This window comes from Rattus rattus, chromosome 12, assembly GCF_011064425.1.
Source record: "Rattus rattus isolate New Zealand chromosome 12, Rrattus_CSIRO_v1, whole genome shotgun sequence".
NCBI classification, from domain to species: Eukaryota; Metazoa; Chordata; class Mammalia; order Rodentia; family Muridae; genus Rattus; species Rattus rattus.
In genome coordinates, this window is record NC_046165.1 from 47,894,811 (window position 1) to 47,909,669 (window position 14,859).

Here is a 14,859-nt window from a genome sequence, read left to right on the forward strand (position 1 = left end):
TAGGGAAGTCTGAGGATTGAGGATGCGCAGGACGGACCCAGCTCCCATTGGGTCCCAGGGCTGTTGCTGAGGACCTGGGGCAGACGACAAAGCTAAGCCCATCCTGTTCTCTCTCCTTAGTCCTTCAGGCTCCACCGCGTTTACACAGCATCCAGAAGGGACTCAAGTGCCAGGTCCTACCTAGCTCAAGACCAATATATTCCTTCGACCCTCAGAAGAGTTTCTAGAAACACAACTACTTCATGGGCCAATTATTCCGCTGTAGAACAGATGATCTGTCCCATAACAGAGCTGTCAATGTGGAAATGAACCTGCCACTTCTTCCTTAGATCCTGACTGGGAGTACACGTGAGGCAGGCTCATTCTCTCAGTTCAGTAGCTACACATGAATACTCTACATAAACCTTTCCAGTTTTAAGCAGGGGAAGTTGAAGATACTATCTCTTATCAGTCCAGAGGGGTGAGGTGACAGTCACAAGAGAACGAGCGCCTCCCCCTCCCCCAAGCAAAGCAATGTCCCCTCTCCCTTCTTGAGGCAAACCACTGGTGTTCACTCCGAGACTTTACCAGGCAAACTGCTGTTGACTTTATGAGGAGCAGCTGTGGAAATGACAATTGTATTAATGGTGCCATGTGGAAACACGTATGTATCAACATTTGATATGCTTTATTGAAAGGTGACAAGTAGAACAGGTAAATACAGTGGGTTCTGTGTGGGGAACATGCGCAGGACTATACAGGTGAGATGCAGAAACCCCTACTGGGAAATCCACTTCCTCAGCGACTGACTGACGTTTCTCCATCTATTTATTCACCAGCTCAACTGACATCAGTCAACAGGGGGTTTACTTTGCAAGACTCAGCAGCTAGATTCCGGGTGACACAAAGTGACTAACTGTGCCAAATTCTTAAAATTTCTTCAGGTGTGGTTTTTGTCACGAAGCAGTTTTTAAGTAGATCTCTCTAGAAAGGACAATCCACACCTTTTTCAGACAGCCAATGGAACATCTAAATTTCAATCTGTACAACCTAACAGTAGTTACGGTCCTCTATTGTACAAATTCGTTACACTACATACACAAATATACAACAAGCAAAACAACCTTCATAATACGATAGCCTAGGTCCCAGCTACCTGTCACCGTTGTGTCACTAACAGTTTTGTGTCTTCTGATGTTTCAGAAAAGAGGGACAGTACTGTCCTGTTTTATAAGCTTTGGTGACAGTTGTCGGTTTTGTAAAAGGACTGCATCCCCCCCTTGCAGTCTCATTTCTGGCCTCTCAAATTCTTTGAAGGGAAGGAGAGGAGAGCACAAAATCCAGGAGCAGCCCACCTTCTGAGCCCCATGCAGGCGAGCCCCAGAGCTTGGGAGCAGGGTGGGCGGCTGGGGAGGGTTGAAAAGGCACAGAGCTCCTCCTCAGCGTCAATCAAACCATTCCTCAGACATCTGCCACGTTGCACAGGGTACATCCATGCTCACTCTCTGTTTAACCTTTAATTCACTCAACTAGTATATTTCTTCAAGCCAAAAGCATATGAGTGCTTAATACTGGGGAGAAAGCGAGAACAGCATGTGTGAGTCTCACGTCTCTTTCGCAGACAGCAATGAAATGGGTGACTGGAGGCGGCTTCTCACTAGCACATCTCTTCGGTCTGTTCAGTTCAGACGGCAGCAGCCAGTTCTGTTGGGGCATAGCAGGCTATGCGGTTGATCCTGAGCCCTGGGACGCTGGCTGTGCAGGGGGCTGTGTGGTCCCCTGTGGCTGCGTGGTGGCCGGAGGGGAGCCAGTCTGCAGCTGGGCCTGAAACTGGGCGAGCTGCTCCGGACTGGCCAGTGTCTTCAACAGATTGTTCTCCTGCTCCAGTTGGGAGTTTTTCTCTATTAGTTCTTTGATCTGCTCCTTCAGAACCTCCACCTCCTCTCTAACTGCATACATCAAATGGCTTTTCACCAGATCCTGAAAACAAGAGGGAAAGAAACGTTTAGGCTTACTAGGTCCTGGACTCACTCTGGCTTTTCTGAAGGCCTTTCTTAGCTCTCCCTAGCCAATTATGCATTCTACCTCCAAAGAGCACACTTGTGGAAATCTGCCCATTATCACAACCTCGGAATACTCAAGTTTAATGTATACGTGATCAAGCTCTCCAAAAGTCTCTAGACTTTCTTTGCAGGCATTAACCAATGATGTCTACAGTCCAGCTTCCAATTCAAGATGGCAAACCACACCGGGGCTCCGTTCAGGCCCAGTGTTCTCATCAAGGCCCGAGGCCCAGTGGCCGCTTCCCCGCCCCCAGGCCCTCCCGGCGCAGGAGCGTCTCCTCCCACCCTCCCTCCCTCCCTCGGCACCGGCTGCAGCCAGTTCCTACAGCAGCGTGTTGCCGCATTTTCTTCCCTCCACCTCTACTCCCCCCGCCCCCCATGATTAAGCTGACATCACAGAAACCTGGGCAGACGTCGTAGCCAATGGGAGCCCGAGTTATTTATAGCTCTGAATTAAAGGTTCAGAGTTTGCCTAGCAACAGTGGGCAGAGAATCCCGTGAGAAGAGCCACAGGCGCTGCTCCAATAACAAAGAACGACCAAGGCGGAAATAAAAAATAGGAGAAATCCAGGCGCAGGCCGAGAAAGATAAAACTTTTCTCTCATTCCCCTCCTTTGTGGGGCTTCAGCAGCACGGGAGAGGTTCTGGTCTGGTCTAGAGACGCCTTCCCCAGCTCCCCTCGGTGGGGACACCCTCCTTCCCAGCTCCCCAGAAAAATCTCAGGGTTCCTAGTAAAGCCACAGTGCTGAAGGTGCTCCCAAGACGAGCAAGGAGGAGGCTGGGCCACTGCCTTCTTATCCCGACATTAAGTGAAATGGGTCCAGGGCAGGGCCTGGCTCAGAACCTGGGGCCCTTCTCCTTCTGTGGCAGTCCTGGGGATACCTGGAGGTACGTGGCTTCTCTCTACGGCGGCACGGCACCGCACGGCACGAGAGAGCGAGCTAGCGCTGGCATTTCGGACTGTTATGGAGAGCAACCAGCACCAACTGGCTAAGGGATGCACTAGTCCCTTCCCAAGACATCTTGGTTTTTGTGCTGTGCCCACATTGAGTACAAGTAATTTTAAATCAGTACATACCATAGCTTGCTCTATTTTGTTGTCGATAGCTACCACACTTGCACCAGAGCTGGAAGAGAGAATAAAAAAAGAGATCATCGATAAATGGAATCGATCTTTAACATCCAGGATAAGGACAGATCTCTGAATTCGAATGGCGTTACTAGCATCACATTTTGAGCATTCTTTAACGCTACAAAAATGCATCATACTCCAGAAAATACCAGCCACTCTCGACTATCCAGGCATTTTCCTATTTTAGGGAGCCACAAAGGACTAAATTACATAATGGAAGAAAGCCTGTTCTCGAGCCAGATCTACGAAAATAAGGCTCTTCTGGCCATTTCAAAAAGCAACATCTATGCCACAGTAACCCTAGGCATGGACAAAGGAATTCGCATGGCTATCTTATACCTGCATTACCGCAAGTCAATTTACTCCGAGTCAATCTAAACCAACTATCCCAGCTGACATTTACCTATTGTCAAGTCTCACGGAAGCGTTTTCAGTTCCCAGCAAAGACGACAAGAAAGAAATTGAAAAATGTCTCAGTTGGTAAACTCCTAGATCCATCGCCACTGGTCTACACCATTGGGATTTCATGCAATTGCAGCCAAATAAAAAAACAGCCTCGTGGAAAAAAAGAGAGGGAAGGAGCGAGCTCCAGCAGCCTGGTTCAAACTAGATAAAGCCTCCTAGCTGTCTGCAGCCCGGGGCGTGAAAACGGCAGTGCTGGCTGGAGTGGCCTGGCGTCTGCAGCAGCTCAGTCCGACTCGGCTGCCGGCTCCACTCCTCTAGAGGAGGCCGCCCGGCCCCAGCGCCACATATAGGCGGGGAGGCGCCACGCCGATTGGCCGCGCCATAGGCCCGCCCCGCGCTCCGGGCTGCGGTCCCTCCTGGTGCCCGCGGCGGCGGGGAGGGGAGGGGACAGAGGGGGTTGGGCGCCAACTCCTCCGAGGCTTGCGTCAGGGTCCCTGAAAGCACCCGGTGCCCGCACGCTTACATCTAAGGGAGTCAGACCCCGTCTCCAAAGCCGCCAAGGCCCCGCGGCGGCGCTGAACCCGACAAGCTTGCTCTTTGCAACCAGATCCAGCCGAGCTACTGGGCATGCCCAGTCCCACCACTAAGACTCTGGAACGCCAGCGTCTCGATTTCAATTACTGGGTTCTTACAAGAAGCACTAACAGGAGGCTACGGGGGCTGTGTTATGTGCAAGGATAATAGTCCTGCTGCATGAATTCTTTTTTCATACTAATGAAATTAATAGAAATATTACAGTTGGTCTTGGGGGGGGTGAGAGATAGCTCCACATAAAGTTTATCGGTTATGTGCAGAAAACAATATTGTATTTTTCTCTGCTAGGCAAATAAGAGTCAAAGGAATCTCTACAAAATGCAGGGGACCTTCCTCAAATGGCCCCAGAGTTGTAAGCCTTAAAATCTCATTACCCTAACTGCACCAGTAATTATGTCTTCTTCCATTTATAGCTAGAAAAGTCAATCTACAGGTTCAACCCCAAACAGATCTATTTTCAGCTCATCCCTAAGGCCGAGGGTTTTTGAACTGAGATCGCAATTCCGCCAAGACGCAATTTTCAGTCTTCTTAAATCGGAGGGACTGAAAGACCATCAAGGACGTTTTCCAAAAGAGCATACAATTCCTTATATGTAGCCTTTGCTCACTTGCAGTGTGGCCAGAACCAGTAAAAATGTGGAGAGAATCTGATGGCGGTTAAAAAGGTTCACCAGTCAAGAGATGCTGCAGGCCAGTCACTACACCTCACCAAACGGTCAGTCAGCAGATTAATGACATCAAATCATGGTCCTTAGATAAGGGTGTAAGATAGCTTAACCCGGGGCAAAGTTACCTCTAATAATTTAAATATCTGTGAAGATGCTTCAAGGAAGATTATACTTTAACATACTATAAAACCAAGACCAGAAGTTTGATTATTACATGTTACATACGGTTTGCAGTATGGCTGAGGAAAATTTAACCTCTACAATACTGCCCTCTGGTGGCCAAAGACTAAAAAAACAGAAAAGGAATCCCAACAGCGTGGGACCTCTCCATAGGCAAGCGGTATTCAAATAAATAACTCCAAACTCAAATTTGACTATGGTTCATAAATACTCACTCTACACCCATGTGAAGAGTGAACTACTTTCTCCCTCAAGATGAGGCTTCTCCTTCAAGGAACATCCTTTCCTAAATTGCCATTAGAGTCTCAGGCAATCTTTGAAGTTGACACAAGGCTAGAGGGGGCATTTGGTTTCAGAAGCCATAATTCAGTTAAACACCAAAGACATTGAATACAGCACAGAAAGAGGAGAGCAACTTTCTTCTGTGTTAAAAATGGGTGTTGCCTCAAAACAATATTCCGTTTACTGTGTTTCGTGTTAGGCTTTGCTTCTGAATAAAAACGTCAGTATATTGGTAGTTTACGATGTGTCTTGTTTGAAGACGGCGACACTTTCAGCGAGGGGAACACAGACTGAACAATTCTAATAACTCATGAAACGGATGCAGTTCCTATGTCTGTGAACGCTAAGTGGAGTTAGGTTCCTTACAGTTCCTGCACTTTTAAAGTCAATATTATAACTATCCGTCTATCTTTTTTTAACTGGACAGCAACCCCAGAGGAAAGAACATCACAGAAAGGTATGCTGCAATGGTAAACAAGCTAGACATGGAAACAAAACCCACTCAGGCCTTGTGAAGAAACGAGGTTACGATCCCAGCTGGAATTTTAAAAGATCACATGATTTTATTCATGTTGTTCTTGAACATAAGTAAAAGGGCTAAATCGGTTCTGTTCTCCATCATCTTTAACTGAATGACAACCGCTGTATTAGCAACAGAAGCAAATATGGACAACCAGTCTGTCTAATCGACATCCCTACTGGAGAACTGGCTGGACCGAAGGATACGGAGACAAGGGAGCCTCTTACTCCAATGTGCTGGACGCCCTTAAAGCTGGCTTTTATAAGAAAGGGGGAATATACAGCTTGAAAGCCAAGGCAATGGAAATAGAGGAGACCTCCTTGGGCTATAACCGATGGGCTAGAGTGTCCGAGAATTTCCCTTACAGCGTTTTCAATTTACAGACAAGTATCTGTGAGGCAGGTGCCATGTCGGAGACCACGAGAGGGCCGCTGAGATCGTAAAGAAATGCAACAGCCCTTCAGGAGAGACTCCCAAAGGCGTGGGCCATAAAAGTCAGCTTCATTGGGTCTCCACACACACACAGGAAAAGCTACAGACATTTGATTTGCTATTGTGGTCTGCTTGTGAGCCTTTCAACGGGTTCTACTTCAACAGCTCTTGGTATCAAAGGTGGGGAATGAAGGGGCGGCGAACAGGCAGGGTCTGCGAGGGGCAAAGGCTGGGCTTAGCCCACACTGCCTAGGCAGAGATCCACATACACAGTGCAGTCTCTTTCCCCATCTAGACTCCCTGTGAACCTACAGGGACTGTCAAGGAAGCAGGCAAGAGACGCACCTGGTAAAACTGCTCTTGTCTGGGCCCCTCCCCCGGCCACCTCACTTTCCCAGGTTCCTAGGAAGCAGAAGTAGAATACTGAGTTTAACAAAACCACAGATTTTATGGCCAAGGAAGATGTGATGATAAGCACAGAGTCAGAACTAGAGACGGGAACAGAGACAAAAATACTACTAAGCCATTAAACATAAAATCTTATGGCTACCACATGGATGGAACCACAGAGTCCAGAGAGTCAAAGGCAAATCCCACATGGTCTCACATCTAAAGAAGTTGATCTCACTGAAGTAGAGGGCAGAACAGTGGTTACCAAGGTCATCGACGGTGATGGATGAAGAAGAGGTGCGTGAAGGGACTCTGCTCAGAGGATACAATCCCAGAGAGGAAGAGGAAGTCAAGTGACCCACTGACTAGCACAGCAGCTTCAGTGAGTGGGGATTCGACTGCACCCTCTGAAGGGTGGATGCAGAGCCCTCTCCTGACAACCCAGAGCATGGGAAGTTGTGCATTTGTTAGCAAGCCACGTTAAAACTAGCCCGCATGCATTTCCATGAACACAGAAATAAGCAAAAACGGCTAAAAGTCACCACGCTAGCAATGAATAGCCTAGTAAGATCACCAGTGGAAGGGGAAGCCCTTGGTCCTGCCAAGATTGAACCCCCAGTGTGTGGGGGGGAGGGCGGTAAGGGGGGGAGGGTGAGGAGGGGAACACCCATAAAGAAGGGGAGAGGGGGAGGGTTAGGGGGATGTTGGCCCGGAAACTGGGAAAGGGAATAACATTCAAAATGTAAATAAGAAATACTCGTTCATAAAAAAAAAAAAGTCACCACGCACAACTTTACCTGTCAGTCTAAAGCAGTATCACGATATACAGAAATACAGTAAAGCTTCACAGATACACAACGGACAACGGTTTAGCGATGGCTCCTCTGTACACCGCCAGAGGCAGATGAACGCCATCGAGAGGTGAGCAAGGGGTTGCATGCAGCCTCCCTTTGGTTAGAAGAAAAGGTTGCAAAGCCTCCCCAATAAAAAGAACATGGACAGGAGGAAAAGACGCTGGAAAGCCAAGGTGCAAACAGGATGTGACCCAAAGACACCTGCAGCGAGAAGGAAATTACCAGACGGTCATCTAAAGCAGGAGTCTCGGGTGAACGGAGATGGCCGAACACCTACAACAGTAAAACAAAAACCAAAGGAATCATCAAAGTGCACCATCACGAAACGCAAGAACACACGGATGGAGAGGCAGATCCAAAGCACACAGATGGAAAGGGCAAGTCGCAAACAGGACAGGACAGGACAGGACAGGACAGGACAGGACAGGACAGGACAGGACAGGACAGGACAGGACAGCAGCAGCAGCTGTACAGCCGCTAGAAGACCATAGAGACAAGGTCTTCACAGTTCTGAAGGAAAAGGCCACACTCACTCGAGTTCTCTCTTGGCCAAATTATCTCTTCGGTGCAAAGTTAGAATAATAACATTTAGATATTTTGTACAACATGCTGGAGACTGAAATCAAGAGAAACAGTGGGCAGGGACACCACAGCCAGAGCCAGAGGTCAGACCCTGGGAAAGGTGACTGCCAGCCCAGAGAGGCTGCCTGGAAGGCTCACACGGCAGCTGCTTGGTGCTGGGGTGGCCGAATGGTGGAGGAGACTCCAGGAGCAAGAGTAGGGAGAATAAGCCAGACTTGCAGGGCCTAGGCAGCTGCTGCAATGGAGGTAGGTGACAGTCCTGCTGGAATCAGTCTACAGACTGAAAGGTAGCACACACCTCCCCCAGTCTATGTGGGCATCATTTTAGAGATTAAAAACCAAAGCCAAAACCATGAAATTTACTGAGAGGGTGGTAGGAAGGATATCTGTAGTGTGTGATAGCTTAAAAGAGCTAAACTGCATCTATATTTATCACAACTTAATCACAATGCTCAAAATTGAAAAATCAAAAAGAAAAAAGAAATGTCAGAGAAATATGGCGACAAAGAAACATTAAACGTAGTTGCCCTTGAGAAACAGATAAGGGGTGGGAGGGGGAAATACTAATTGTTGAGTATGTACATGGAATACCTGGATTTAAAAACAACATCTTTAAAAGGGAAGAATGCAAACACAAGCATACCAAAGACCGCCACTATCAAGCTTCTATAGAAACTACCCAAGCTTTGAGACAGCCATAGCCAAAGAGCAGTCAGAAGTCAGTGAGGGTCTTAGCTGGTGAGGGCTACAGAAGCCAAGAAACACGGTCTGAAAACAGCCTTGAAACACAAGTCACTCCCTACAACCGCCATTTGTTTAAAAGTGGCAGATACACAAGCAGGAAGTCAGGACTCACAATACAAGAAAAATCAACGAAAACGACCTGCATGTGACCCAAGGCAATAGCACCCAAAGACAAGGATATTAAATCAGAGACAGCTAACCGTGCTTTACATGGTCAAAGGTAGGCAAAGGAATTAGGATATTAAAGGCAGGTGTAAAAAAAAAAAAGAAGAAAATCCAGAATCAGTTAAAATGAAAACTGCATTTGAGAAGAACGGTATATTAGACAGGGTGGCAGCAGCAGACAGGGCAGCAGTGTGAGTGCTGCGTGAACAGACTCTATTCCAAGTGAGTCACAGAAAACAAGGATTAGGATAAAAAAAGAGTGGAGGGAGAGCACCGGCCACAGCAGGGGACCGGTGTACGGGGCAGTTTCAGTGATGGACCCTAGGAAACAGGTCGCGGAGGAGAACTACTGTAGGAAATAACAGCGGCTCCCCAAACAAGGTTACAACAACCACTGAAGCTAGGGCTGTTCACAAACCCCAAGGCAAGGCGACCCTGCCAGGTCAGGACGAAGTGCGGTCACCAAGACAGCGGCTCCCACACACAGGGGGACAGCAGCACAGAGACTCTCACACACAGGGGGACAGCAGTCTCCAGCTGGCTTGCTCCTTGGAAACAATCACAGGCAGGAAACAGTTCCAGAAATACATTTATGGTTACAAAAGAAAGATCTAGGTCAACACCTAATGGCAAGTTGATTTTCCACACCAATGTAAGAATTCTGTGAAGAACTGGTAACTTTTCAATAAATGCTCCTTGGTCCTGGGCCAACTGGATAAAGTCAAAATTAAATAGCAGAAAAAAAGAAGAAAAAAAAAAACCCACCTAAAACTATTCCGCACACATTTGAAACATTAACCACAAACAGATCATAGAGTAGATGGAAAATCCTGAACTAGATCTCTTCTGTAAGAAAACCCAGGAGAAATCATTTACTCTGTAGATCAGGGAATTCCAATTTAGATAAGACCCTAAAACCAAAATCCAAGAAGGGAAAAAAAGTTGGCAACTGGACTGCTATTGAAATTGTCTAAGTTAATGTTATAAGAATATTGGAAGCAAGTTAATAGTAACAGGTGCTAGGAATGAACCATAGCCAATAAAGGAAATGAGCTAAGGTTTTATTTATGTATATAAAAGTATACTGATATAATTTATATAAAATAATATATTATATATAATACAATTGTTATAAATGTATAATATAGTATATTATATATACTGTATTATAGTATACAATATAATATATATATGTATATATAAATGTGAAGAAATACTAAGCAGAATCAATCATCAATAATGCAAACCAGAGCTATGAGGTGCTGCTACTCTACAATATACCTGTATACATACAGCACTGTTAAAAATCAAACCTTCCAGTCTGAGTGAAAACAGCAGCACCAACGGTTGGGATGTGGGGTGCAAGAGACCATTCATTGTTGGCAGTGGGAATGTATAACGCACGATTGCTTCTGAACAGTCAGACACACACTTTACATCAGGGCCAGCAATCCCTGCTCAAGTTATGAATTCCAATCTGTATGTGCACATTCACAGTGACTTTAGCATAAGCACCATAATGTCACACAATCACACGACAGACAGCCACGTCCCAGCAGCTAGTCTAATGGGGTCTATCACTCAGCAGTAATGAGAAATAAACTAACACTGTGAATGGATCTCAGATTTAACACAGCAAGTGGAAGAAGCCATTAAATACAAAAGGCTGCAAAACACGCAGCGCCATGTCTGAGATCTCCTGGGAAAGACCAAGCAGCAGGGACAGAGGACACCGCCACAGCCACCTGAGTTTTGAGGCAAGGAAGAAAGTGGTGAGAAGACCCCATTCAAGGGCCTCTGCAGTCAGGGCTCCCCTCAAGCCTCTTGGCAACATGAACCAAATGGTGAACTTGTTTGTACATCTCCAAGAGAATAATCATTCTGAGCCAAATTTCTTCATAAATACCACTTCTGCTAAATGGTGGTAGATTATGAAAATCAGGAGCAGAGACAAAAATGGCACCCCAGATTTAGAAGCTAAATGACATTCTGTAAGAAACATCTGAAGTGAAAAGTTGTCCTGATTATGGTTCTATTTCAAGGACTTCACACGCATCTCCTATCAAAGATGAGCAGTATTTCTCCTTTACGTCCATGCAGCCATGGGGATAGGTGATTTGAGCTCCTTGCACCTTAACAATAAGTTGCCTCAACCCAGGATTTCATGGCAAATTCCTGAGGTAGCAGTGGGAAGCAGCAGAGACGAGATGGGGACACAGAATCAGCAGGGGCCATGACTGTTGGTCTCTTGGTGACCTTAAAATGGACAAACTTAGCTGAACAGTTTTATTTATAAAGGCGAGGATAAGCCGGAGGGTGGGTCACAGCCTCCAGAACTAGGAGCGCCTAGCACAGCATGGGCTCAGGTAAGTGCGCACACTGCAAAGGTAGCCAAGTCTGGCCAGCTCTTCTGCTCTGACAACGGACACACATCCGTATGACGGCCCCTCCTGGATGCCGGTTGTAGAGCTCCACCCGGCAGCATTTCCTCTAACTCTATGATTAGTCAGAATTTTAGAGGGGACACAAGCTTTGGGGGCCATTTTATTTGATAGCCTTAAGACACGATGTGTCCAGGATTTACCCACACAATTGGAGGATGGGCACAGAAACCACTGATCAATATATTATGTATTAGAGCTATAGCGAGACATCCCAGAGCCCTGTACAGAGTTCTAAAGCAATGATATCGACCAGGGATGGTAAGGAGGGGAGAAGGGGAAGGACCAGCTCTGCAGAACCTTCATAGCCATCTAATCCACCCTCTTTACAGGTAAACTGGAAACCCACACCATAGTCCAATGTGGCACAGAGCCTGCAGTCTGGTGCAGGGTGTCTAAGTCTAGTCTGGAGTGGAGACTGACCCTCCCAGCCCTCTGCTAGGATGCAGGGCAGACTGATCAGAGACGCCAGTCAGTCTCAGAGGCAGCGAGCTCGGCAGTCTGTGCAGGCGCTCATCAGGCACTGGGACCAGTCCTCTCAGTGAAGGCTTACCACAGGCTCCAGGCCGGCACATTACAGTGCAGACCCGCTCAAGACAGATGTTAAATGGTGACATCATGGGGCCTTCTTCTGAGAGCCCCGAGGAGCTGTGAGAAAGGCCTGAGGGAGTTCAAGTGGCCCAGAGGGAATGACACCTTATAAATTAGGCAGGCTGTATGTCTAAGGCCTGTGTCAGGAAGGAAGGGTGGCATTAGCAGTGTGTCCCGTGATAAGTCTTGAGTATCCCAGTATTCCTATGGGTCCTGCCAACACAGCAGCATCCTCTCTATTATATACATACACATCACCTATATACAATTCTAACCTTGCTATATCCTCTACTAGTGACAATTCAATAAGGGAAAGGGGACAAGAAGACAGAGAGAATAAATAATGGGGTGGGCGTTGGCCGATGAAGAGTGAGATGTAGGTCACTTAAACTTGTTGCCAGTGTGGGTGACTCTGCAGTCAAGGCACGTGACACTGCACAATGCACGCTCCAGTCATGTGAGCGCCAAAGGAAGGAACCGAGTCCACACGGCTGTCCTGACTTTCACACATGTACCCTCACTCACATATCACATGCACACACACAAAATACTTTTAAAAATAAAAATTGCTAACATTTTTAAAGGACTAATACAATACATTTTGACCAGAAGTATACAAACTAAAAAAAATTTAAAAATTCTCTTTGGGCACTCACTCATTCATCAATCCATCCTTACTTAACGAGATCTATGAAAGGCCAAGAACTCAAGTTACAGAGACAAATGAGTCAGAGTCCCTGCTTTCAGTGACTGGGGAGGGGTGAAGGGAGGAGAGGCAGGGGAGGGCATACTGTCTGATAGAACAGGATACACAGGATGCCGGTCCAGAGAAAGAAGCTAAGGGCCGTTTCTGAGAGCACAAGATTCCCTCTGGACCTTGGAAAAAAAAGGCATGTACATGGTACAAGTGGGGAGAACATTTGTGAGAAGGAAATGACCAGATGAATGCCCAGGTCATGAGGCATTGCCAGGGGTAGGGCGCAGAGGTGCAGAGAAGTAGCAAATGGGAAAGGGTTGAAAGGAGACTGGGATTCCTGGTACCTGAGGATCAAATGGGGCGTGTGCTTTATTTAGGAAGGTCACATCAGATGTACGAGATTCCAGGAGAGAAAGTAGGAATGACACAGGGAGGCCACTCGGGATGGGGCCACGCTGGAAGGGAGGGGGACCATTCAGGAGGGAGACAGAGGTGATGGCCAGGGCAGGTAGGGTGACCTTCTACTTTCCAGGTCCTGGGAATGCATGGAGGGTGAAGTCATTAACCAGTCAAGATGCTACAGCTGGTTTTGGGGAAGGATGGCGACTGGCTGGACCCAGCAGCCAGTGGAAAAGTGGTCTGGAACTCGAGAGAGTGGGCCTAAGAAAAATGTCTGAAGTTGAGAGACAGCAAAAATATCCACAGGACTGGCTGAAATCACCTCAGGGCTGTGCATGGGAAAGGGACCTCGAAGCTGGGGCACAGGTCATCAGGGCAGCCATGCGGCAGACACCTGAGCTTCCTGTGGGACTGGTGGACACAACAGAAGATAGGTGGTGAAAGCCATTGCTTTCAAGGTCCTAGAATAGGAGAGTGGCCTCTTGAATGAGACCAAACTGACAAACATGACCTGTCAGTGGAGGGCAGTAAGAAAGGGACAATTCAAATTAACAATGCCAAGTGGCCCGAGTGTTCCTCAGGAAGTCACCAACTGTGTCCTGCGAGAGCCCACTAAAGAGTACCCTGCAGCCAGTGCATGGTACCAATGCCCTCAGTCCAGGCAGACACTCACAGAATGTCTCAGAGACCATGGTCAGACTCTGGCCTGTCCTTGCCTCCTGCAGCTTAGCTGGCACAACCTGCTGAGGAGACGAGGGAAGTGCTTGAGCCAACCAAAGCCCAGCTCAGGGTCCAGGCTCCAGATGGTTCTCCTCTGTGGGGAAGGGTGGGCGAGACTCACTCACAACTCAATAGGAGCAAAACAGGCAGAACTCTGGTGGTGGGACTCACATTGCACAGGGGTTGAAAAGTAAGCCTGGCCAACAGGTGTGTGTGTGTGTGTGTGTGTGTGTGTGTGTGTGTGTGTGTGTGTGTGTGTATTATTGTGTGAGTATGCAGGTGTGTGAATCTGTATGTGTGCATGTATGTGTGTAAGAGCGTGAGCGTGAGAGTGTGGGTGTGTGAGAGTATTTGGGTGTGAGAGTGTATGAGACTGAGAGTGTGTGAGTGTGCATTAATGTATGTTTGAGTGTGTAGGTGAGTGTGTGGAGTGTGTATGAGAGAGACACACACACAGTGTAAAAGCACAGAGGGGACAAACTGTGGAGCCGAGATGAGCAAGGTCAGAGAGGACAGGGAGAAGTCCTTGAGAAGTGAGTTTGGGAGCAGTCCTGGAAAGGAATGAGTCTACCTCAGAAGAGCTTTTCACACAGAACAGCCAAGGACGTACGCCTCTGATACTCAGGGAGCCCAGGACAAAGCCTTGACGGTATGAAGAAGCATCACGAGAAGCTGCAGTAGCCAGCATGGTTTCAATGCTTTCCCCTGCTCTTTGATTGGCATATTCCGAGGACTGCCTTCTGAGTAGTGGGACTGTGCGGCTGACATCACACTGTACGTAAGGACCCATGCGCACTTGACAGCAGTGGGTATTACAGACCTCCTCACGGCCTAGGCTAGCTTCTTCAACAATCACTTGGGGATACTTCTCAGCTCCCAAGGAACGTTTTCCTGTCCAGAAGTACACATAAGTCATGTTTCCCACTGTAGAACTAGCTGCCTCAAGTTTCTGCACCAGAGACATGAGGGCAGCTCTTGTTTGAGTCTTGGTTTAATCTCATGAAGTCAGGTGACTCTTATC

The 14,859-nt window shown here is 47.5% G+C and overlaps 1 protein-coding gene across 2 annotated transcripts in view; it reads right to left on the reverse strand.

Annotated features, from left to right (window-relative positions):
* Positions 1–644: 644 nt before the first annotated feature.
* Positions 645–14,859, reverse strand: part of Tsc22d1 (TSC22 domain family member 1) — a 101,246-nt gene continuing 87,031 nt past the window's right edge. Inside the window, exons 1-3 of one of the 2 annotated variants that reach the window (XM_032917665.1) lie at positions 3,578–3,909; positions 3,121–3,169; positions 645–1,959 (exon numbers count right to left, since the gene is read on the reverse strand). In XM_032917665.1, coding sequence (XP_032773556.1) covers positions 1,702–1,959; positions 3,121–3,169; positions 3,578–3,702 — 432 coding nt within the window. In that variant the 5' untranslated portion in view covers positions 3,703–3,909 and the 3' untranslated portion in view covers positions 645–1,701. Of the gene's footprint in view, positions 1,960–3,120; positions 3,170–3,577; positions 3,910–14,859 lie in introns of those variants that run through there. The other variant, XM_032917663.1, reaches the window with a different exon arrangement.